The sequence below is a fragment of the Pelophylax lessonae genome (genome assembly GCF_965119305.1).
Source record: "Pelophylax lessonae genome assembly, chromosome: 8".
Lineage (NCBI taxonomy): Eukaryota > Metazoa > Chordata > Amphibia > Anura > Ranidae > Pelophylax > Pelophylax lessonae.
The window spans coordinates 69,149,230-69,173,144 of record NC_138775.1 but is presented as its reverse complement, the minus strand read 5'-3'; the positions used below and the strand labels follow the sequence as shown (position 1 = coordinate 69,173,144).

General features: G+C 47.2%; 1 protein-coding gene across 1 annotated transcript in view; it reads right to left on the bottom strand.

Moving 5' to 3' along the window:
* Nucleotides 1–462: 462 nt before the first annotated feature.
* DCP1A (decapping mRNA 1A) overlaps nucleotides 463–23,915 on the bottom strand; it is a 139,475-nt gene continuing 116,022 nt past the window's right edge. Inside the window, exons 7-10 of the mRNA XM_082266389.1 lie at nucleotides 19,959–20,651; nucleotides 6,403–6,468; nucleotides 3,570–3,776; nucleotides 463–808 (exon numbers count right to left, since the gene is read on the bottom strand). Of these exons, the coding sequence (XP_082122515.1) occupies nucleotides 728–808; nucleotides 3,570–3,776; nucleotides 6,403–6,468; nucleotides 19,959–20,651 (1,047 nt within the window). The 3' untranslated portion in view covers nucleotides 463–727. The remainder of the gene's footprint in view (nucleotides 809–3,569; nucleotides 3,777–6,402; nucleotides 6,469–19,958; nucleotides 20,652–23,915) is intronic.

Sequence of the window (23,915 nt, the reverse complement as noted above, 5' to 3'; positions counted from 1 at the left end):
ACCCAAGGATGCCCCAAAACTAGGAGATCTTATCAATGATCCCAAACAGTGTGTCACTATTCGTCAGTAAGGTTTGGGAGCGGTGAGGGATGAGTGTAGGTAGCTGCGTAGGAAAGCGAAGATTTTAAAAGGTTTGCTACAGCCACGGGTCTACTTTAATGGAAGTGATTTTTTTTTCTCCAGTATGTCTGTCAAATATTTACCATTCATGCTTTTATCATATTCCTTACTGGATCATGCCTGTTAATATAATTTTCCTATTTGTATATTTGTCTAAAAGTCTGTTAAAGAGTTTATTTAAAAAAAGAAGGTGGTTATATAACCCCTGTGCTACTAAAGTCATCTGGCACTATATAGCTGGAATTTCTGGTGAAAGTCATTTAAAAAAAGAACACATTCATTTTATTCTGGGACAGTTGTATAAACCTGATGTCTAAATAAAATTGTTTCTTGTTGTAAAAATTAAACATGGAATGGGAATGGTATATGTAGTCCCAGCTGTACGGTTTTTGCTTCAATACTTCTAAACTGGCCATGTAGTGTAAGTATAGGCATGAGATAATTATAAATCTGTAGATTACAGGAACTGCTTATAATAAAGCCAGTAGAAAGCCAGTCCATGCGAATTGACAAACATATATCAAATGATCCTTCTGTCACCAGAGGATTTGCATTGTTTTGGTTGAAGGTTTATCATGAAGATGAAGTTAACCTCGCTTTGTTGATCTTATAGTTTGACATTGTCCATACTTTTGGTAAGCACTTGTAAATAAGCTTCGTGAACTGTATTGAGAAAGCTGGAGTCATTCTAGAGCAAAAATAAAATAGAGGCATATTAGTAAATCACACCACAGCATCCCAACATACCTCAAGGAAATTATAGTAATCAGTCTCTATATCTATTGGAATTCTGGATCATTTTAAACAAGTATCAAAGCTTTTATTACTGGATATCATCAATGTGATCATTTTATGCTAGTATTGCTGCAATAAATACGGTAAGGCCCCGTTCACACTGGGGCGACGCTACTTTGCCGGGCGACCTCACAGGTTGCGGCGTGCTGCTCGCACCGCGACCTCGGAGCGGCCGGCACGGACTTCATAACATTGAAGTCTATGCAGGTCGCTCCGGGTCGCCCCAAAGAAGCTCTGGACCCTTTTTCTAAGTCGGAGCGACTTGTGTCGCTCCTATTAGAACGGGTCCGCAGCTTCTCTATGGAAGGCAACCTACGGCGACCTGTCAGGCGACCAGGTCGCCTGACAGGTCGCCCCAGTGTGAACGGGGGCTTAGTCCATTTAGGGAACACAACTTGCAGCTCTCTACAAAAAACAACCACCATTCATTTAAAAGCAAAATATAAAGTGCAATAGGTGCATAAATTACCGTATATAACGTAGCAATTCATTTATTCAAGACAAAAATGTTTGGATACCATTTCACACACCACTTAAATCCAAATTTATACTTTTGTTGATGGCTAACACAGTAAAATATAGTCTGCTGCTGTTTGAAATCAAGAGAAAAAAAAACAATGATATAATGCACTCACAAGGGAATAGAAAAAGATCACTTATCTGTTACTCAGAGAGGTTTCCCTGTTATCCAGTCCAAGAACCCCCATTACATTATCAGCAGCAAGGGTTAGTGCTAAAATATGTCTGGGATGCTGGGATTGGCAGTTACACTATGCCGTGTCTAGCAGCATCCATAGAGACACACAACACGGCTTGGCCATGCTCGCTCCAGCTCCCTCCTCAAAGGTTTTGCCTGACAGCAGCAGAAGCCTATGCTGCCTGTGAGACCAGGAAGAAGGAGCAGGACAGTGCTGGATCATTGGAGTCAGGTATGGGTTTGGGGGGGGGGGGGGGGGGTTGTTTCACAAGTAGTGAGATGTTTTTAACCTAATTCAGGGAATGCATTAATGTGATTGTAAAGCCTCTGTTTTTTTTAATTAAAATAAAAAGCAAGTCATACTTGCCTGCTCTGTGTGATGGGTATGCACAGAGCAGCCCCGATCCTCCTCTTGGGTCCCCTCGTCGGTGCTTCTGGGGCTCCCCCCATCAAGTGCCCCCATAGTTAGCTGCTTCCTATCTATGAGGGCATTCATGTGTGTGCTTGATCCAAAGCTGTGCTGTTTGCATCTAGTCAGACACACAGCCTGGCTTGGCCCTGCCCCCCTCCCCACTCTCTGCTCAAAGGTTTTAACTGACAGCAGCAGGAGCCAATGGCTCTCAGCCAAGCATATAAGAGAGAGGGGAGAAGAGCTGCTGCAGATGTGCACTGCACTGGACTGAGATGGAGCCAAGGTAAGTATTTAGGGGGGGGGGGGGGCTGGAGCTGCACATAAAAGGTTTTTTACCTTAATGCAGAGAATGCTTTAAGGTAAAAAAACTTTTATCTTTACAACCACTTTAGGGTAAAAAAGTGTTTTGATTTTAGATCCAAATGAAAGGTGCGCTAGCAATTACTGCAACGTTTTAATATAGAAACCGGCACTAATGGGCTATTAACTGTCATACCACAATTCTAAAATCCGGAAATCAATATACACATAATAGCAAACAAACTATTTAAAACAGTCAGAAAACTAGGATAATAATAGTGCGCTAAAGATTATCAGGGAAACTATCAGGGAACTGAGTGAACAAAATTGACCTCCTCTCGGCTGTTAGGCTCCGCACTCTGCATAGTATGATAGCGGGTCCTGCTAAGTCAATCCCAGCATGCCGCACACATTTCAACACTAATCTCTAAACGTGGCTGCAGCAAGAGGGTTTCTGGACTAGAAACAGAGAATGTTTCTGGGCCACAGATAAGCGATCATATTCTATTCCCTTGCAAGTGCTTATGATTCATTTTTTATTTAAATAAAGTAATTGATACACTATATTGGTGAACTCTATGCCCTTTGCATCTTGTTTTCAAAATGAGGTTTCCCTGCAGAGAAGACATTTAATACTCGCCATGTCCATTGCCTACATCACAAATTTTTGTTTGCTCCTATCTTAGTACACGCCTTTCTTTAACTACTGGCTCCAAACAGGAGCGTCAACGAGGGTCAGGTACCAATAGAAGAGCTCAGGATGTAGAGATGAAGTTGTGAAGCCAGGTTCACATATTTAAAGATATCGTCAAGATTTGCATATTATTTTAGCAGCCTATGTCATGGATCTGCTGATGGCTTGGTATGAAAGTTTCACTTGAAGTAACCTCTGGTTTTGCAAATTTTCACAATATTCTCAGTCTATGTCCAAGTCCTTTTGTGGAGATTTCCCTTTTACTTCCGGTTATGCTGAAAATGCAACCAGAAGTTGGAGCAAATCTCTACAAAGTGAGGAAGATTAACCTTTTAAAACAGGTGTACCTACAGTAAAATTTGCCCTCACCACTTATTCTGGTGCCATTATGGATTTGCCATCACTTTCTGTCCTGGTGATAAGGATACCAGGACAAATAGAGAGGGTAAATCTAACCAGTACACAGCAATAAAAAAATTGACAGGTGTTTTTATGCATCCCTACTCTTTCAAAACTATAAAATGTTTGGCTTTGCATATGTCCTGTTTTACCTTCAGAAGGTGTAGAAGGGTTTCCTGGAGCTGAGCACGGCTAAGGGCAGGGCATGGTCTCGTCCGCTCCACACTGTGATGCATTAGGGGTGGAGTCCCTGTCCGATCAACCTGGCCAGTGTGCTTAGGAGGAGGTTGCTGGAAAACACTGGGAGACCACAGGACAGATGTGGCTTCAGCACCGGTCTGTGCCGCATACTGGGGAGCCTGCAAACAAATGGTAAATAAATATAATATTTTAAATAAAAAGCTATAGAAAACTGGCTAAAAAAAAAAAAAAAGAAAAGTTTGAGAAACTATGCTTTTGTAACGCACATTTGTAAAAGCCAAAAGCAAATAAAATGTAACATCTTTTCCAGATCAATCGTATTCCAAACTATGAATACTATGATAAATATCTGAATTGTATTTGGTTTTTCACTACAACAACCCCCCCCTCCCCCCATATATTTTCCTAATAACACAGATAATATAAGAGGAATAAGGATCCTTAAGCTGGCCATAAGCTAGTAGAACATTTCTAGCACAATTCTCATTCAAATATTCTTAGAACATTCTTTTTTCCGTCACTGAGTCAACCAATTTTGTTCAAATGCCCCTAAAATATAATCCAGACCCGCTCTTTAAATAGAACATTAGGTCTCATTCATAAGGCCGATTGGTGCCGTCCTCCGTGCAGAGCCTCTAGCAGTTGCAGAGAACAGAACTTTTTTTTAATGTTAACGTTCAGTAATTCAAATCAAGTCAGGCAGGAAGGCGCCGACTGGGAAAACTCACAAATGCAATGGCTGTGTGTAGCAAAGTAGTTCTTGGATGTGCCAACTGCATCTGTCTTAAATCGGGGAATTTAGCCTGGCCGGCCTGTATCCTAATGGGGAGGGTTTCCAGTTAGAATGGCATTTCCCTATCCTTTCCCTACTTGTCTGGAGCATCTCTCTATCGCTAATCACTGCCCCTGGGAGACAGGTGACCTGTCCCCTACACCAGTGGTCCTCAACTCCGGTCCTCAGGGCCCACTAACAGGCCAGATTTTAAGTATTACCTTGAGGAGATGCAGACTAGAGCACTGCAATCACTGAGCAGCAAATTATATCACCTGGGATGTATTTCAGTTATCTTGCAAATCTGGCCTGTTAGTGGGCCCTGTAGGCCAGGGTTGAGGACCACTGCCCTACACTACCCACATGTGAAATGCTTGCCAAGCCTGGGAGCCAGGGCTTAAAACTGGAACTTTACCCATAACCACTTGACAAAAAAATAAAGTTCTTTAGCAAAAAACTCACATTTCACATTAATAATTATGCTACCAAAATTAGCTTGTGCTGTAAATTGCCTCCAGCATTGCTCCGGTTTCTTCTTGCTGGAGGCTGCCATTTTTCTGAAGCCCAGAGCCCCGGAACAGCAGTAAATCATAAAGCAAGACTAAGCCCATAGATTTAAGAATTTCAACAGAAGCAACATTCCTGGAATGCCGGGATTAGCAACGGTCACATTTGCTTGTTTCCTCAACCAAACCATCAAACTATCAAAGGTTGATGTCCTAACAGATCACGTGTGCAGTACCATGGCAGTTACACATCAAACAGAAGCAGCTTTCTTGGCTGTAAAGGGGTTTAATTCCTCTTTAAGGCTGTCAGTAGATCGAGCTCTCCAAATCCATTAGTGCCTAAAAATGGAGAGCAACTGAGCATGTGCAGAGCAGGGTGAGACAGTGTATTACTGGCCTTTAAACAGTACAGACAATTAGTTTTAATGTTTTACATAGCTATACCTGCAAAAGGGACCAGACTAAAGTAGACTAAAGTGATCTAGCAGGACTTCATTTTCTGACTAAAGTTCCACTTTAAATAGGTTCTGCCTGACCCAACATGGCTGCCAGAGCCAAATGAGGTGGCAGCATCAATCGAGTAGCTCCCTCAGTGACCCAGGAAACTTTAGGGGAACCATGTTCCTCTTGACTTGTGCTCCAACTGCAATGCTGTGGATAAAATAGACTGCACCTGCCTATATGTGTGCATCTACCTGCATGAAGGCAGCCCAAAGAAGTGGATGCATATGCAGTGCTGGTACTGACACAATCGCATGTCAAACTTAACAAGTGGGCAGGAGCAGGGGCAAGGTCTACCATTGGCTCTGCAGGGAGGACGGCACTAATCTGCCATCTGAATAAGCCCAATACGTATGATTTTTTTTGTGCAAGCTTTCCTGAACAAAAGAAAAAAATTCAAAGCTAAAATTTCATTAGTTGAAGAAAAATATTAGCATCATACTCCTTCAAAGTTTTTCGTTACTTTGGTCAAAAGCAAAACTGACATCACCAACCATTACTACAAAAAAAAAAAATTAAACGAACGTTCCTATAAAAAATATTCATACAAAATTCTACTAATGTATGTCCAGCCTAAGAAACAAGAAGGTTAAATCAACATGAAGCTGCAGCTCACCAAATAGGATTTCATCAATTTTTAAATGACTGCTTCTGTATATTAAGACACTCAACTGCTGTTTGACTAGAAGGAAGTAAAAGTGAATTTTCATCTTCTAAGATTAACAAGCATCCATCAAAAGAAACACAGAATAAAAGAATATATTTTGTTGAAGCGAGAACTTCACACTGAAATATCAGAAAACAGATCATTGTCTATATCTGTATGAGCCGTTTTTCTATTCCTGGACTGTAGCTCTGCATTTATAGAGCCGATTATTCCCTTTAGGCTCAATGTTATCTTTTTTCATTACAAAGCCAATGTGCAATGTTTGCCAGCAGCATGCAGAACAGTTGGCATCACTGCCAATGCTCAAGCTTTGTTATCAGTTTAAAGACATTACTTACAGCTACCACCTTAGATACACTCAAAGGTTGGGCAAATGATTCAGGTTCCCTCTTTTCATGAGCATTCTATAGAAAACAAAAAGATAAAAAAGTGAGATTATGCCGTGTATACCTGAATCATTCATACTAAACAGTAACTCTTGGCTTGTGAACAGGAATAAATGTCTTACTTGAAGCAGAACTTTGTGCTCGCCAATAAAACCCAAGTATGCAACGCCTAGCAGATGCAGAATATAATGCTCATTTTCCCAAGGGATGATTTAACAGAGGAATACGTACAGTTCTGTTCAGTTTTCCAGGCAGTTTAGGTTGCGAGGAACAATTCCTTGAAGCTGCTCTTATTACCAGTCTCCGACAGGTCATGTCATTGCCTCACCGTGCACAATGGAGTACCAGCAGCTACCACTGGTCCTACGTTGTACATGATGATGTAGAGGGCCTGCCCACATTTCAGTGCTGGAGAGCAGAGGATCAAAGGCTGGCTGCTGTGGGACCGTAGTGTAAAGCAAGTAATCCGGTCTATAAAATAATCCACACCGACATTGTATCAGAGTTCCAAAGGAATATAGTGGTGATGAACACAACCCAAAACCAAGTTTCCAGCCTTGTCAGTCTCCTACAACCACCATTATTGTGATCCAAGTTCACATAGATCTAAACAATGTGTGCTCTGCGGTTACGTGTGGGGACTGCCCTCCCAGAACACTGACTGAGCGGTCACAATCAGCTCTACATCACGGCTTCTGATCAGGAACCACTTGATCAAGTGGCCTATGTGAGAGCCAATCAGGATGCTGCTCTGACTCCCTGCAATAAAGTAATTGGAAAGTCTTTTTTTTTTCTTTTTTAAATGATAAACAAGGTAACATACCTGCTCTGTGCAATGTCCTCCCCTCTTCTAGGGTCCTCCTCTTCAGTGTCTGTTTCCACAGAAAGCCACTTGCTATGGAAGCAGACGCGCAGGATCCCTCCGGAGACGGACTGTGTGTGTCCATAGACACACACAGCGCAGTACAGCCCCATCCCCACCCTCTCTGGATTTGATTGGCAGCTGCAGGAGCAACTGACTCCTGCTGCTATCAGCAAAGCTTGTGGGACCAGAAAGAGAATGGAGAAGACTTGAAGCCGGGCACGACACTGGATTGAGAGAAGACTCTGGAGTTACAAGACTGAATGGACACAGGGAGCAGTGACTCGGCAATCAACAGGAGGAAGGGGCAAAGAACACAAAAGAGGGACCCGAGAAGAGGAGGATCCAGGCCACTCTGTGCAAAACCTCAACACAGAGCAGGTAAGTATAACATGTTTGCTATTTTTTTTAAAAATTGGGTTTTTGACTTACCGTAAAATCTATTTCTCTACAGTTCATTGACTGACACAGCTCCTGATCTTCATAGCCAGTGGGTTATACTGCCCCCTACAGAAGTAGGACACTAGGCAGAAAAATGTGATTTTTGACTTACCGTAAAAAATACATTCCTCTGATGTTCATCGACGGAAACAGCTTCTCAATTATTCAGAACCATAGGGTTATATTGCCCCCTACAGGAGTAGGACACTAGGCAGAAAAAAAGGCTTGGCTACACCTATGGGCAGTCCTTGGTGGTATACTCACCTCTCTGCTATAGGTCTTCAGTTTTGTAACAAGCAGTGTCAGAAGTATTAGAACTCCATAGAGGGGTGGGTGCTGTATCCATCAATGAACTCAGAGAAATGGATTTTAGGGCAAAAATCCAATTTTATCTTTCATTCACCTTCATGACCATAAGGGTTTTACTGCCCCCTACAGGAGTAGGACACTGGGCAGAGAAAAAAGCTTGAGTTTGCCTATGGGGCAGTCCCTGGGGGTATACTCCCCATTCCTGCTATAGGTTTTCAGTTTTGTAACAAGCAGTGTCAGAATAAAAAAAAAAAAAAACTCCAAAGAGGGGCGGGTGCGGTGTCTGTCAATGAACATCAGAGAAATGGTTTTTACGGTAAGTCAAAAATACAAATTTTCTCTTTCGTTCATTGACAGACACAGCTCTTCCATCTTCATGACTGTAGGGACATCCCAAAGCAGTGTCAAACATGAAGGGTGGGAACAGCAGAAAAACTTTCCCAAGGCTAAACATTGCCAACAAGGCAACTTGGAGCGCACCTGAAAAAAACACCCTCAAAGAGGAAAAGTCCTCTAAATAGCCGCCTGCAAAAAACTTTGCGGCCAAAAGAAGCATCCGCAGATGCCAACACATCCACTTTATAAAACTTTGTAAATGTGTACACAGACGACCAGGTGGTCGCCTTGCAAACCTGCACCACTGACGTCTGATGACAGAAGGCCCAGGAGGCACTAAGCGCCCGAGTAGAGTGTGCCCTGACAGGTAAAGGAGGAACCTGACCCTTAATAGAATAAGCCTAAACCACAGTCTGTCTGATCCATGTGGCAATGGTTGCAGCAGAAGCCCCTTGCGAGATCCATCCGTGAGGAAAAATAGTGAGTCTGACTTCCTAAATTACTTAGCTGCCAGGTACACCCTTATTGCCTGAACCACATCCAGAGAATGCAAAGCAACTTCCTTAGGATGCTTCAGCTTGGGACACAGGGAAGGCAACAATATCTTCAGGTGAAAAATCAGACGACCTTTGGAAGGAACGACGGACATGGCCGAAGAACCACCTTATCCCTGTGAACCACTAAATAACAACGACGACAAGACGGCGCTTCCAGTTCAGACATCCTGCGCGCAGAAGTAAAAGCCACCAAAAAGACCACCTTCTGGGACAACGTAAGCAGGGGAATCTCCCGAACATTTTCAAAGGGAGGTTTCTGGAGAACTGACAACACCAAATTGAGGTCCCACCGTGGCAATGGAGACCACACAGGGGAACCAAGTGTGTCACGCCCTGGAGAAAAGTATGCACCAAGGAGTGTGTGGCCAACAGACAAGGCTCTTGGTGGTACTCAAGGCAAGACGCTGCTCAACCCCTCACTGGAGGAAAGCCAAGATCTGAGTCACCGAAAAAGAGCAGGGGTGAACCCTTAGGGATTAACACCACCCAATGTATGTCTTCCAAATACGATAGTAAATCTTATCTTTCTAGAAGTAGATTTTCTAGCTTTCAAAAGCGCAGGAATCCCTGATTCAGACAACCCTCTATCCTTCAGCTTCTGGCTTTCAACAGCCAAGCTGTCAAAGCCAGCGACTGTAAAGAAGGATGGAAGATCAGTCCTTGGGAAAGCAGATCTTCCCTGAAAGGAAGTCTCCAAAGAGCATCATCAACCAGCCGTACCAGATCGGCATACCAAGACAGACAAGGCCAGTCTGGAGTTACTAGGATGACCGGAATCCCTTCTGCCTCGATCCTGCGTAGGATTCTCGGAAGAAGCTTGAGAGGAGGAAAGGCGTAAATCAGATGATACTGACTCCAGGAAGCCACTAAGGCATCTGTGGAATCGGCAAGAGGATCCTGAGACCGTGCCACAAAGCTCTGTACTTTCCTGTTGAGATGAGATGCCAACAGATCCACCTCGGGAGTCCCCCACCGGAGACACAACTGATGGAACACCTCCGAATGAAGTGACCATTCTCCTTGGTCTAACGCCTGTCGACCGAGATAGTCCGCCTGCCAATTTTCCACTCCTGGAATGTGCACAGAAGAGAGGGCTGGAACTAATCGTTCTGCCCACCTTAGAACGCCGGTTATTTCCCGAGCTGCCAAGATACTACTTGTCCCCCCATGGTGACTGACATAAGCCACAGCCGTGGCATGGTCCGATTGAATCCGTACTGGACACCCCTGGAGATGACTTGTCCAATGATCCAAAGCCTGATTGCTCGGAGCTCCAGAACATTGATCAGTAGCCTGGACTCTTTCAGAGTCCAGACCCCCTGAGCACAGTCTGTGCCGAGGACGCCTCCCCACCCAGATAGGCTGGCATCCATGGTAACAACCATCCATTACAGGGGAAGAAATGATTTTCCCTGAAGAAGTGCCGGAGAACGAAGCCACCAAAACAGGGACCCTCTCGTGCTCCGGCTCAACAGGGTCAGATTGCCTAGAGACTGAGGATCCTTGATCCACCATTTCCCCAGAATCTCCTTTTGCAGAGATCTCGTGTGGAACTGTGCCTCAAAAGGTAGACAGCATCAGGCCCAACACCCACATGCAAGAGATGACCGTCTGCTGGACAGCAGAAGCTGAATTGCCTCCTGCAACTTTTGAAGTTTTTCCAGAGGAAGAAACACTCTGGCCGACGCCAAGTCAGACCCAGATAGTCCAGGCTTGTGTATGGAACCACAGCAGACTTCTGAAGATTCAGAATCCAACCGAACTCCTCAGCGTTTGCAGAGTTATCTCCAATTTGGTCAACAGAGCAGTCGAAGACTGCTCGCAAAAGTAGATCGTTCAGGTACCGCAGTATCGCGATCCCCTGCTGACGTAGTAATGCTAAAACCAGGACCAACACTTTCGTGAAAACCAGAGGAGCAAAAGCGAGACCAAAGAGTAACTTAACGAATTGATAATGCTCCTCGCCCACGACAAAGCGGAGGAAGTGCTGATGGGCAACACATATGGGGATGTGAAGGTAGGCATCCATGATGTGGATGGAGGCAAAAAATCCCAGTGACGCCACCACCGCGCAAATGGATTCTATTCAGAACTTCTGTACCCACACAAAGCAGTATAGCGTAAACTGGTTTGAGTAAAAACCTTGAAAATGTTCCGACGTCTGAACCGGAACACTCACCACTTGAAGTAACAAGTCTTGCACTGCCCAACAGAGATCTTTTAAGCGATCTGGGCATAAGTGCAGGTTGGAAGGGAAGAACCTTTCTGGAGGATAAGAAACTCAATCTTATAGCCGAAGCAAATGATTTTATGGACCCACTTGTCCTGGATTAGGGAGGTCCACGATCCAGGAAAACAGTGAAGATGTCCCCCTGCCCCGCATATGGGTGAGGGCACCCTTCACGCAGAGGAATTTTTGTCCGTGGGTCTGGCAGAACCCGCTCATGGTTTGCCCAACCAAGACTTCTTGGAACGCCCAGTGGAGGCCCTGAAAGGTTTAGATTCCTTATCTTGAGACCCTGAGGGACGAAAAGGCCGCTTGTGGGCCGAAAAGGAAGGTCCCCGTCTGCGATAGGACTCCTTACCCTTGGAAGCCTGAGGAAGAAGAGTAATCCCCCATGAGGCCTTTGATGATGTCACCAAAGGAAGCTCCAAACAGGCGATCCCCCACGAATGGAAGATCGGACAAGGCCTTCTTAGAAGCCTGGTCAGCAGCCCAGCATTTCAGCCAGACAATGCGCAGCAGGACCACTGCTGAGACAGTCAGTCTAGAAATCAGGGCAGCGGCGTGCAAAGAGGAGTCACAGACGAACTGTAGTTCTTGGACCAACTGATCCGCCAGCTCCACAAAAGCTGTAGTTCTTGGACCAACTGATCCGCTAGCTCCACAAAAGCAGAAGAGCGGCTTCTCCTCCAGGTCCAGGCATAGAATTTTGGCCTATTCAGTCATAGCTTTTGACAGCAGGGTGATGGTAAACACCAGCCTAAGTGCCCACCTAGCCACAGTGAACATCTAGCAGGTCAAGGCCTCTGACCTACTATCAGAGAAGACTGGGGACTCTTCAAACGGTATAACAGTGGCTTTATTCAACCCGGAAACTGGGTAGTCCACTACAGGGGGTACCGCCCATTTTTTAAGGAGGGACGACTCATAAGGGTACCGCATTGCAAAACGCTTGCAAAAGGTGCGTTTTGGGCATCCCCCACTGTTTTGAGACAATATCGTCAACGTAGGCGGGAAAGGGGAACATCCTCGCCGCTTTGGAGGACCCGTGGGTGCCAAAGGTAACCCGTGGCTCTGATGCTGCGTTAGTCGCATCTTTCATATTTAAGGTTTCCCGCACCGATACAATCAGTGCATCTACTAGCGCCTTTTCATGTGCGGAGAGAGGAACAGAGGAATCATCCTCACTATCTGAGCAGGCAGGGTGCGTGGACGCAGACCCCGAAGGGCAGCTCACATATCCACGGCGGCTGAATCAGAATCTGGATCTGATGAGACAGAGGAGACAGGTGAAGGCGCTTTTTGCTGACCCGTTTGCCAGGACCAAATCCACTTTGGACACCAGGGACTCCAGGACCGCCATTGCAGTCTGTTGTGGGGCCAAGGAGGGCCAGATAGCCTCTGAGAGGGGATCAGGTGGTGAAACATGCTTCAGAGATTCCATGAATGGAGAGGGGAACCCACACAAGAAAAAAGTGTAAAAACACTGTAAGGGACACCCCACCGTGCTGTCGGCACAACAAGGCCCAGTACAGCACTACCACTGCAATAGCGGAAAGAGGGAGGGAAAATCCCGCAAGGCACTCACCACCACCGTTCAGGTACTCGCAGTCCAAACTATCCGCACACCATGCGGCGACCAGGAATCTCTCTGTATCAGCACTTGAGGAAGGACTTCCCACTGCTGAATCACTGCCCATCCGACTCCAAAAACATGGCCGCCGCTATTTGCAATGGGAAACCTTAGGAAAATGGCTGCCGAGGCTACACAAACATGGCCGCTGATCTGTAGCACACAAGGCTACAACAAAATGGCGGCATCGCGTGGCTTCCAGGGAGTTCCCAGAGCCAGAAAAAACGATCCCAGGAAGGGGGGCCCCAACCAGGCCCATCCCCCACCCGAGGAGCGATCGTTCAGTCACCAGTGGCGGTGGCGCGCCCCTCCCACCCCCATTGCCAGTGCAGTACCCCATTTAACTCAAAAAAGTTTATTCGCCCCAGGAGGGGGGGGGGGGGGTAAGAGTGTGTAGGCAGATGGGGGGCAAAGGCTGCAATAGACCACCGAGACCGGGGGGGGGGGGGGGGGGACGTCGCAAACTGGGAGGGAAAAAACTTCCATTTAAAAAGAAAAAAATTGCCAGGACCAGAGATCACAGCAAGGAACTAGGTCCTTACTCCTGACTAGGCATTATAAAACTGAATACCTATAGCAGGAAGTGGAAGTATACACCCAGGGACTGCCCCATAGGCATGCTCACGCTTTTTTCTCTGCCTAGTGTCCTTACTCCTGTAGGGGGCAGTATACCCCTACGATCATGAAGATGAAGAGCTGTGTCCGCCAATACATGAAAGAGAAAAGAATCTCGCTACGCCTATGTGCAGTTCCAGGGGGGTTATACTCCCTCTCCCTGCTATAGGTACTCAGTTTTGTTACAAGCAGTGTCAGAAGATTTACAACTCCACAGAGGGGTGGGTGCTGGGTCGGTCAATGAACATCAGAGTAATACATTTTACGGCAAGTCAAAAATCGTATTTTCTCTTTCGTTCCATTGACAGACACAGCTCCTGATCTTCATAACCACTGGGACGACCCAAAGCAGTGTTAAACATGAGGGGTGGTAACAGCAAAAAAAATTCCACAGGCTAAACAGTAGCCAACCAGAACAACTGGAGCCCACCTGAAAAAAACAATACACCCTCAAAGATGATAAAGTCCTGCAAAACCTTGCGGCCATAGGAAGCATCCGCAGATGCCAACACATCCACTTTATAGAACTTTGTGAACGTCTGCACCGACGACCAGGTGGCCGCCTTTCAAACCTGCATCACTGACGCCTGATGACGGAAGGCCCAGGAGGCACTGAGTGCCCGAGTAGAGTGTGCCTTGACAGGGAAAGGAGGAACCTGACCCTTGATGGAATAGGCCTGAATCACCGTCTGTCTGATCCATCTGGAAATGGTTGCAGAGGAAGCAGACAACCCTTTCCAAGGCCCATCCATGAGCACAAATAGTGAGTCTGACTTCCTAAAAGACTCCGTAGCTGCCAGGTACACCCTAATTGCCCGGACCACATCCAAGGCATGCAAGGCAAGTTCCTTTGAATATTTAGGCCTGGAACACAGGGAAGGCAACACAATGTCTTCATTCAAATGAAAATCAGAGACAACGTTTGGGAGGAAGGACGGAAAGGGGGGTGAAGAACCACCTTATCTATGTGAATCACCAACTAAGGTGAACGACAGGATAACCAATTCCTAGACCCTGCGCGCAGAGGCGATAGCCACCAAAAATGCCACCTTCGGGAGATTCCCTTATGTTGTCTCAGAAGATTCCCAAAAGGAGGCTTCTGTAGGACGGAAAGCATCAAAATGAGGTCCCAAGGCGGCAACAGGGACCGCACTGGAGGAACCAAAATGTCAGACACCCTAAAGAAAGGCACGCACCAGGTAATCTGTGGCCAAGGGTTGTTGGAAGAAGACCGTCAAAGCAGACACCTGGCCCTTGATGGTTCTCATGGCTAATTTCTGTTCAACTCCCTATTGAGGGACGGTCAAAATCCTAGCCACCGAGAAGGAGCGAAGATGAACCCCAGGAGACTCACACCACGCAATGTACGCCTTCCACGTACGATGGTAGATCTTCCTAGAAGTAGATTTCCTAGATTTAACAGCGTTGGAATCACTGACTCAGATAAATCTCCATCCTTTAGCACCTGGCGTTCAACAGCCAAGCCGTTAAAGCCAGTGACTGTAAAGCAGGATGGAAGATTGGTCCTTGGGACAGCAGATCCTGAGAGGCAGCTTCCACGGAACGTCGGCAACCAGCCACCCCAGATCGGCATAAATAGCCAGACGATGCCAGTCCGGAGTTAATAAGATGACCAGAATCCCTTCTGCCTCGATCCTGTGTAGAAATCTTGGCAGAAGCTTGAGAGGAGGGAAGGCGTAAAATCAGACGATACTGAACCCAGGGGGCCACCACCGCGTCTGTGGCGTCTGCCTGAGGATCCCGTAATCCAGCCATAAACCTGTACACCTTTCTGTTGAGCCGTGATCCCAACAGATCCACCTCGGGGATACCCCACCGGAGACACAACTGATGAAACAAATCCAGAATAAGGGACCACTTGGTCCAACGCCTGCCGGCTGAGGTAATCCGCCTGCCAGTTTTCCACCCCGGAAACATATATGACAGAGAGGGCAGGAACAAACAAACCGTTCTGCCCACCTTAGAATGCTGGCTACCTCCCGAGCCACCAGGACACTTTTTGTGCCCCCTTGGGGATTGACATAAGCCACGGCCGTGGTATTGACCAATTGAATGTGCACTGGACATCCCTGAAGACGATCCGTCCAACATTCCAGGCACAGTCTGATCGCTCGGAATATCAAGACATTGATCGGTAGTCTGGACTCTTCCAGTGTCCAGACCCCCTGAACGGAAATTTTGCAGAGGACACCTCCCCAGCCAGACAGGCTGCCATCTGTGGTGAACACTGTCCAATACAAGGGGAGGAAGGATTTGCCCAGCCGAAGAACGAAGCAACCATATCAACGAATCTTTCATTCCCCTGTTCAGCCGGATCCGATTGTCCAGAGACTGCGGATTCTTGCCCCATTTAGCCAGAATCTCCTTTGCAGGGACCTCGTATGGGACCGCGCAAATAGAACCGCCCCCCATGAAGCCCAGCACACGCATGCAAGTCCGGAGGGATGACCATCTGCTGGACAGCAGGAGACGAATTGCAGCCTGCAATGTCTCGAGTTTGTCCAGAGGAAGGAGCGCTAAGGCCAAGTCCAGAGTCAGACCCAAGTAGTCCTGCTTTGTGGACAGAACCAGAGCAGACTTCTGAAAATTCAGAATCCAGCCGAACTCCCTCAGAGTTCGTATGGGGATTTCCAGGTTATCCACCAGAGCAGTAGGGGGACTACACTCGCAGAAGATGGTGGTCCAAGTAGCCCAGTACCGCGATCCCCTGTTGGCGTAACAATGCTAAAACTGGGGCCAACACTTTTGTGAAGACCCGTGGAGCAGAGACAAGACTAAAGGGTAATGCAACAAGCTGATAATGCTCCTCTCCCATGGCAAAGTGGAGGAAGCGCTGGTGACCGGCACATATTGGAATGTGAAGGTAAGCATTCTTAATGTTGATAGAGGCAAGAAAATCCCCCTGATGCAGGGATGCCCCAACCGTGCGAATGGACTCCATCCTGAACTTCTGCACCCGCACAAAGCAGTTCAGCACCTTGAGGTCTAGGACTGGACGCACCTTGCCTTCCTTCCTGGGAACTGTAAACTGGTCTGAGTAAAAACCCAAAAAACGTTTCAAAGTCGGAACCGGGAAAATCACCCCTTGAAGCAACAGGTCTTGTACAGCCACAAACAGACCCTGTAAAAAGTCTGGGGTAAGGCGTAATTTGGAAGGAAAGAACCTTTCCGGGGGACTAGAGTGAAACTTGATCTTTTAGCTGGACTGAATGACTTTTGTGGACCCACTTGTCTTGTATCAGGGAAGTCCACAGGTCCGGAAACAAAACGGAGACATCCCCCCCACCCCCGATACAGGTGAGGGCGCACCTTCATGCTGAAGGAGCCTTGTCCACGGGTCTGGAGAAGCCCGCTCCCGGCATGTCAGACCAGGATCATTTGGATCCTCCAGAAGAGGCCCTGAAAGGCTTCAAGCCCTTGTCAGCCTACCCTGAGGGACGAAAACACTTCTCATGAGCCGAGAAGGAGGGCCCACGTCTACGACAAGGTTACTTGCCATTAGTAGCCTGCAGAAGAAAAGTCTTTCTCCCTGTGAGACCTAATGAGGTCATCCAGGGTAGCCCCCAACAGACGATCTCTTTGAAAGGGGAGATCGAAGTCTGATCTAGAAGTCCACAGACTAGCATTTAAGCCAAAAGACACGCCGAAGGACTACTGCCAAAACAGAGAGCCAAGCCACAGCCAAAGAGGCATCACAGATAAACTGCAGCCCCTGGACCAGCTGGTCCGTCAGCTCAGCAAAGGCGGGGGGGGGGGTTGTTCTCCCTCCAGGTCACGGCGTAAAAGCTTAGCCCACCCGGTCAGAGTTTGCGACACTAGGGCAATGGTGAATACCGGCCTCAGTGCCGAACCAGTCAGAGTGTGCATATTGCGGGCCACAGCCTCCGCCCTCCTGTCAACCAGGTCCTTAAAGGCCTGGGACTCTTCAACTGTAATCATGGTTGCCTTGTTCAATCTGGAAACGGGAGGGTCCACCACCGGTGGAACAGTCCACTTCTTAATAAGGTACTCCTTATAGGGGTTAACGCCTGGTTAATTGCTTAGGAACCCCAAGGGGACGCTTTGGATGTCCCCACTCTTTAGCGACAATTCTGTCAAAATAGGCGGGGAAAGGAAACCCCTTTGCCGCTCTGGATGGCTTGTGAGTGTCAAAGGGAACCTGTGCCTCCGTTGCAGCTGCGTCCTCCATCTTCAAGGTCTCACGCACAGATACAACCAGTGCTTCCACCAGCACCTTTTCGTGCGCGGTTGCAAATGTGGAGGAATCCTCCTCACTATCTCAGGATTCTGGGCTCATGGTCGCAGACCTAGCAGGGTGACCCGATGTCCGCGGTGGCCGAATCAGATTCAGGATCTGATGAGACAGATAAGGCGGGGGCGCTTTTTTCTAGCCCGTTGCTAAAAAAACACCCCCACCTGGACACAAAGAACTCCAAGACCGCCGTCAGTGCATCGATGGATGGTTGGGACCCGGAGGGCCCCGCAGCCTCAGAGAGGGGATCAGATGAGGAGATGTGCTCCAAAGACTCCATGAGTCACCAGGGGGACCCCACAAAAAGTGTAACACACTGCAAAGGGACAACTCCCACCGCACTGGCAGCACCACCCGGTCACCAGGCACAAGCACTAAGCGATCGTCAACAGAGATGGGGAGAACCCCACCAGACTCACCACCCAGCAGAAACAGGCACCTGCAGCCACCAGGATAATCTGCACCCCACAAGCGGTGATCCGGAAGTGAAAAGATCCAGGAGTCAGCACCAGGGGATGAGCTGGGGCTCCCACCATTGAAATTGCTGCCCACATGGCTCTACTGTCATGGCTGCCGCTATTTTCAATGGCAAATAACCGCAAAATAGCCGCCGGACTACACAAACATGGCCGCAGTGCATGGGAATGCACAAGCTACAGCAAAATGGCAGCACCACAAGAATCTCTAGGCCTCAAGGACAGACTCAGGCAGGATAGGGGGGGCACAGGCAGGAGCTCCCACCAGGTACAACCCACTCCCGCACAGCCGATCTTACAGTCGCCCGGTGGTGCACCCCCACCCCCATGGGCCCCCATTGCCAGCACAGTGCCCACCCCAAAACCTTCCAGGGGGAGAGGGGGGACAGCTACTCACTATACCAGGAACTAGACTGGCACCACTAAAAAAAAAAAAAAATTGCCAGGACCAGAGATCTCAGCAAGAAACTAGTACCTATAGCAGGGAGAGGGAGTATACCCCCCCTGGGACTGCCCATAGGCGTAGCCAGATTCTTTTTCTACCTAGTGTCCTACTCCTGTAGGGGGCAGTATAATTATGGTTATGAAGATCAGGAGCTGTGAACGAAAGAGAACAAAAAAGACTTTACAATCACTTTAACCACTTGCCTACTGGGCACTTTAACCCCTTTCTGCCCAGGCCAATTTTCAGCTTTTTGCTAAAAACAAAAGAAACTTTTTCATAGGTTGTTCTAAAATGTTGCAAACCAGTAATTTTTCTCCTTCACTGATGTGCGCTGATGAGGCTGCACTGATGAGCATTGATAGGCAGCACTAATAGGTGGCACTGATGGGCACTGTACTGATAATCAGGACACTGATAATCAGTGTACATGCCCTTTTAGAGAAGCCGGTTATTGGCTCTCTTCATCTCCTCATGCTGTCAGCACGAGGAAAGGAACGCAGATAACTGGCTTTTGTTTACATCCATGATCAGCTGTGATTGGACACAGCTGATCACGTGGTAAAGAGGCACTGATTGGCTCTTTACCGCAATCTGTGATCAGCATGACCTGTGATCTGGACAATGCGATCACAGAGCGTGGCGGAACTATCCGACTATGTTGTAGATGTCATTCAGCTATCTCGCAGATGGCAAGTGGTTAAAGTAGAACTATAGGCAAAACTTTTTTTTCATTTTAGATAGAGTAAGGGAGGGTCATAACTCCTGCCATTTTATTTTTTGCCATCTGTGTCCGATTGCTGAGATTTCCCTTTATGACCAAAACAGGAAGTGAGAGGAAATCCCTGCAAATTAGGGGAATCCCTTGGGACCCCTCAGGTCACCTGAACTAGTGTCCCCATTGAAAGATTTCCCCCATATTACTTTTCTGGGGACAACCCAAAATTTGGGATTTACTTCTAACGATGACAACAACACATGACAATCAGAGAGGGTGAATCCCCCTAACGAACAACAATAAAATCTGAAAGGTTTGCTAATCCTACTCTACTCTTTCCAAAACTAAAAAAAGTTTTACTTTTAGTTGTACTTTAAAACTCTTCTTGGCACTTAAAATTGTACCCATTTCAAAACCAGCTTAATGATCCAGTCTGTCCTAATTTTTATATAAACGTCCTACAAGAATGCCATAGCTAACCCCACATAAACAATGTTAGCTTTCATTGAAGGAGCAAGTGCAGACAATATTATTATAGCAATCTACAGGACTGCTGTTAGTTCTTTTACATTTTCTATGTGCATCATTTTCTTAAGCTATGAAGAAAGACAACAAAAAGTACCTGAAGAGAAGGTATTAACAGAGTTCCAGATGACAATGCTTTCAGGGAGCTTTCTTTGAAACTCTCAGGTGTTGCCAGCTGACTTGCAGTACTGGAGAACTTGGGAGCTATGGTAGCCTTGCTGTTGGGCTGAGACTGTAAAGAGTCAGCCTGTGGAGTCAGTTTTAACTTGTGTAGAAGATCCATGCTGGGGTGAGATGAACTGGAGAAGCTGCTACTACGGATCGGCACTAAAGGTGGAATGAGGGGCTGACCATGGGGAGCGCTTACAACGTCCGATACCAATTGGCTCATAAGGGGGGACATTCGGTTAACATGTGCAATACTGGCTCCATGTGAAACAGAGGTGCTCAGGACTTCAGATGATGAGCCAAGACTGGGACTAATACATACAGGAAAGGTACCAACATTTTGGGAGTCCACTGAAGTTACTGGTCCTTTAGAAATGAATGATGGTGGAAGGCAATCTGGGTGACTAAAATCACTAGCACTACAATTAAAACTTTGTGGTTCTGCTTTCACTACCACCGGCTGGATGGTTTTTGGCTGCAGGATAGCATTGTGTTCACCTAAATCTGCTAGGAAAGGCTCACCAACTTCAAGGTTAGTGTAGGCAAGCACGGGTGGATCTTTTGCCATTGAAGTTCCAAACAGTTCTTCCACTGTCAAATGTTTTTGTACAGTCTGGAAAGCCTGAAAAAAATAAAGGAAAAAAAATAAATCCTGTATGCTTTACGTTCATCCACAGCACCTTTTCTTCATTAAAGGTTTTATCTGGACATTTTACAATGGTTAGGTCGATGTGCTAAAAATGGCAGAACTGTGACGCATCATAAACACAGTACAAAGCAAGTATCAAAACCCCCACCCACCCCACCTCCCCCGCAGTACACGCTCTGCATACAGACTTGCTGCATCTACCACGCTTGTTCTTCCTCCTCTCTTTATGAATGCATTACTTTTACTTGCTTTTACCTATGGCTTAACAAAGATGGTACCCATGCTATGAGGCGGTTTGCCCCCCTCTCTTTACCAATATACAAATTATCTGATTTCCCTCCCCATTTTAAGATAAAAGTTTCAGGGTGAGACACGTCATGCTCTTGCCACCACTGTATAATCTTGACCGGATCCATAAACAGAAGTCATATTGGTTGTTGAGAGAAAGGCTTTTGTAATCCTGATTCAGACCTGTCCATGCTATTAAAGTGGTTATAAACCTCAGACATAAAATATGGGATTTTTGACTTACCGCAAAATCCATTTCTCTGAGTTCATTGATGGAACCAGCTTCTCCATTATTCAGAACCATAGGGTTATATTGCCCCCTACAGGAGTAGGACACTAGGCAGAAAAAAAAGACTTGGCTACGCCTATGGGCAGTCCTTGGTGGTATACTCCCCCCTCTGCTATAGTTCTTCAGTTTTTTAACAAGCAGTGTCAGAAGTATTAGAACTCCATAGAGGGGTGGGTGCTGTGTCCGTCAATGAACTCAGAGAAATGGATTTTAAGGCAAAAATCCCATTTTATCTTTCATTCATTGACGGACACAGCTTCTCCATTATTCAGAACCATAGGGACGTCCCCAAGTAATGCCAAACATGAGGGGTGGGACAACAAAAATTCTAAGGCTAAACACAATAGCCAACAAGGTAAATAGGGGCTCAACAAAAAACAACTGGAGCCCAACCTGAACAATACACTTCCAAAGCGGGAACAGACCTTTTAAACAGCAGCCTGAAAAACTTTGCGGCCAAAAGGAGGCATTCGCAGATGCCAACACATCCACTTTGTAGAATATAGTAAAAGTATGCACCGACGACCAAGTGGCCGCCTTGCAAACCTGCGCCACTGATGCCGGATGACGGAAGGCCCAAGAAGCACTAAAGCGCCCAAGCAGAGTGCGCCCTTACAGGGAAAGGAGGAACCTGATCCTTGTTAGAATAGGCCTGAGTCACAGTCTGTCCAATCCATCTGGAAAGGTTGCAGAAGAAGCGGACAACCCTTTTCTTGGTCTGTCTGTGATCACAAATAGTGAGTCTGACCTCCGAAAAGACTCCGTGGCTGCCAAATACATCAGATTCTCCCGAACCATATCCAAGGCATGTAGGAGCAAATTCTATAGGATGTTTAGGCCTGGGACACAGGGAAGGCAACGCAATGTCTTTATTCGAATGGAAATCAGATACTACCTTAGGAAGGAGCGAAGGACACAGGCGAAGAACCACTTTATCTTTGTGGACCGCCAATAGGGGTATGACAAGATAACGCCACCAGCTCGGACACCCTGCGAGCAGAAGTGATATCCAGCAAAAAAGGCCACCTTCTGACACAGCGTAAGCAGGGGAATCTCCCGAATATTTTCAAGGGGAGGCTTCTGGAGAGCTGAAAGCACCAAGTTCAGATCCCAAGGCGGTGGAGGGGACCGCACCGGTGAAGTCAGATGTCGAACCCCTTGAATAAAAAAGGTACGCACCAGGGAGTGCGTGGCCAAGGGTCGCTGAAAGAAGCTGAAGGGTCCCTGAAAGAAGACCGCCAAGGCCAACACCTGGCCCTTGATGGTACTCAAGGCCAATTTCTGCTCAACACCTCATTGAAGAAAGGTCAAAATCCAAGCTACTGAAATGCAACGGGGGTGAACTCCAATCGACTCACACCACGGAATGTAGGTTTTCCACGTTTCTAGACTTCCTAGTCGGAATCACTGTCCCAGGCAAACCTCCATCCTTCAGCACCTGGCTTTCAACAGCCAGGCCATCAAAGCTAGCAATTGTAAAGGATCAAAAATTGGCCCTTGGGACAGTAGATCCTCCCTGAGACGTTTCCAAGGGACGTTGGTGACCAGTTAGAAGTTCCAAGACATCGATCGGCAGTCTGGACTTCTCCAGCTTCCAACAACGGAGCTTAGTCTCCCCACCCGGACAGACTGGCATCCGTCGTGACCACTGTCCAATTCAAGGGGAGAAGTATTCACCCGGCCAAAGAACCAGAAGCAAAGTCACAAGACCAGAGACCTCGGACACTTGTCCAATATTACCAGAAACCACCTGTGAAGGGACCTCGTATGGAACCGTGCAAAACGGAATCGCCTCGAAGGCAGATACCATCAGGCCCAGCACCAGCATGCAAGCCCAGAGGGAGAACGAGCTGCTGGACAGCAGTAGGTGAATCACAGCACGCAACTTCTGGAACTTGTCCAGAGGAAGGATGAATCCAGAGTCAGACCCAGATAATCCAATTTCCTAGATGGAATCAGCGCAGATTCCTGGTAATTTAGAAGCCAACCAAACTGTCAGGGTCTGTATAGTGAACTCCCCCTGTCATCCATCAAGGCAGCAGAGGACTTCGCTCGCGGAGGGAGTCATCCAGGCAACCCAGCACGCCATCACCCGCTGACCTAGCAATGCCAGAACCGGGGCCAACACTTTCGTCAGTAACGTCACAAAACTGGTAAGAGTAACGTCACAAACTGGTAGTGCTCCTCTCCCCGAAGCAAAAACGGAGGAAGTGCTGGTGTCGGCACATATTGGAATGTGCAGGCAAGCATCCTTGATGTTGATATAGACAAGAAAATCCCCCTGATGTAGGGGTGTCACCACCGTAAGAATGGACTCCAGTCTGAACTTCTGTACCCGTACAAAGCAGTTCAGGGCCTTGAGGTCCAGAATCAGACGCATCTTGCCCTTCTGCTGTGGGACTGTGAACAGGTTTGAATAAAAATCCTGAAACCGTTCTGATGCCGAAACCGGGACAATCACACACGGAAGGTCTTGCACCGCTCCAAAGAGAGCTTGCAATCGTTCAGGGGACAGACGTACATTGGAAGGAAAGAACCTTTCCAGAGAGCAAGGAGGAAACTCTTGTAATCGGACATTATCACTTTGTGGACCCATTTGTCGTTTATCATGGAGGTCCACGGGCCCGGAAACAAGGAAAGACGTCCCCCCCACCCCAGGC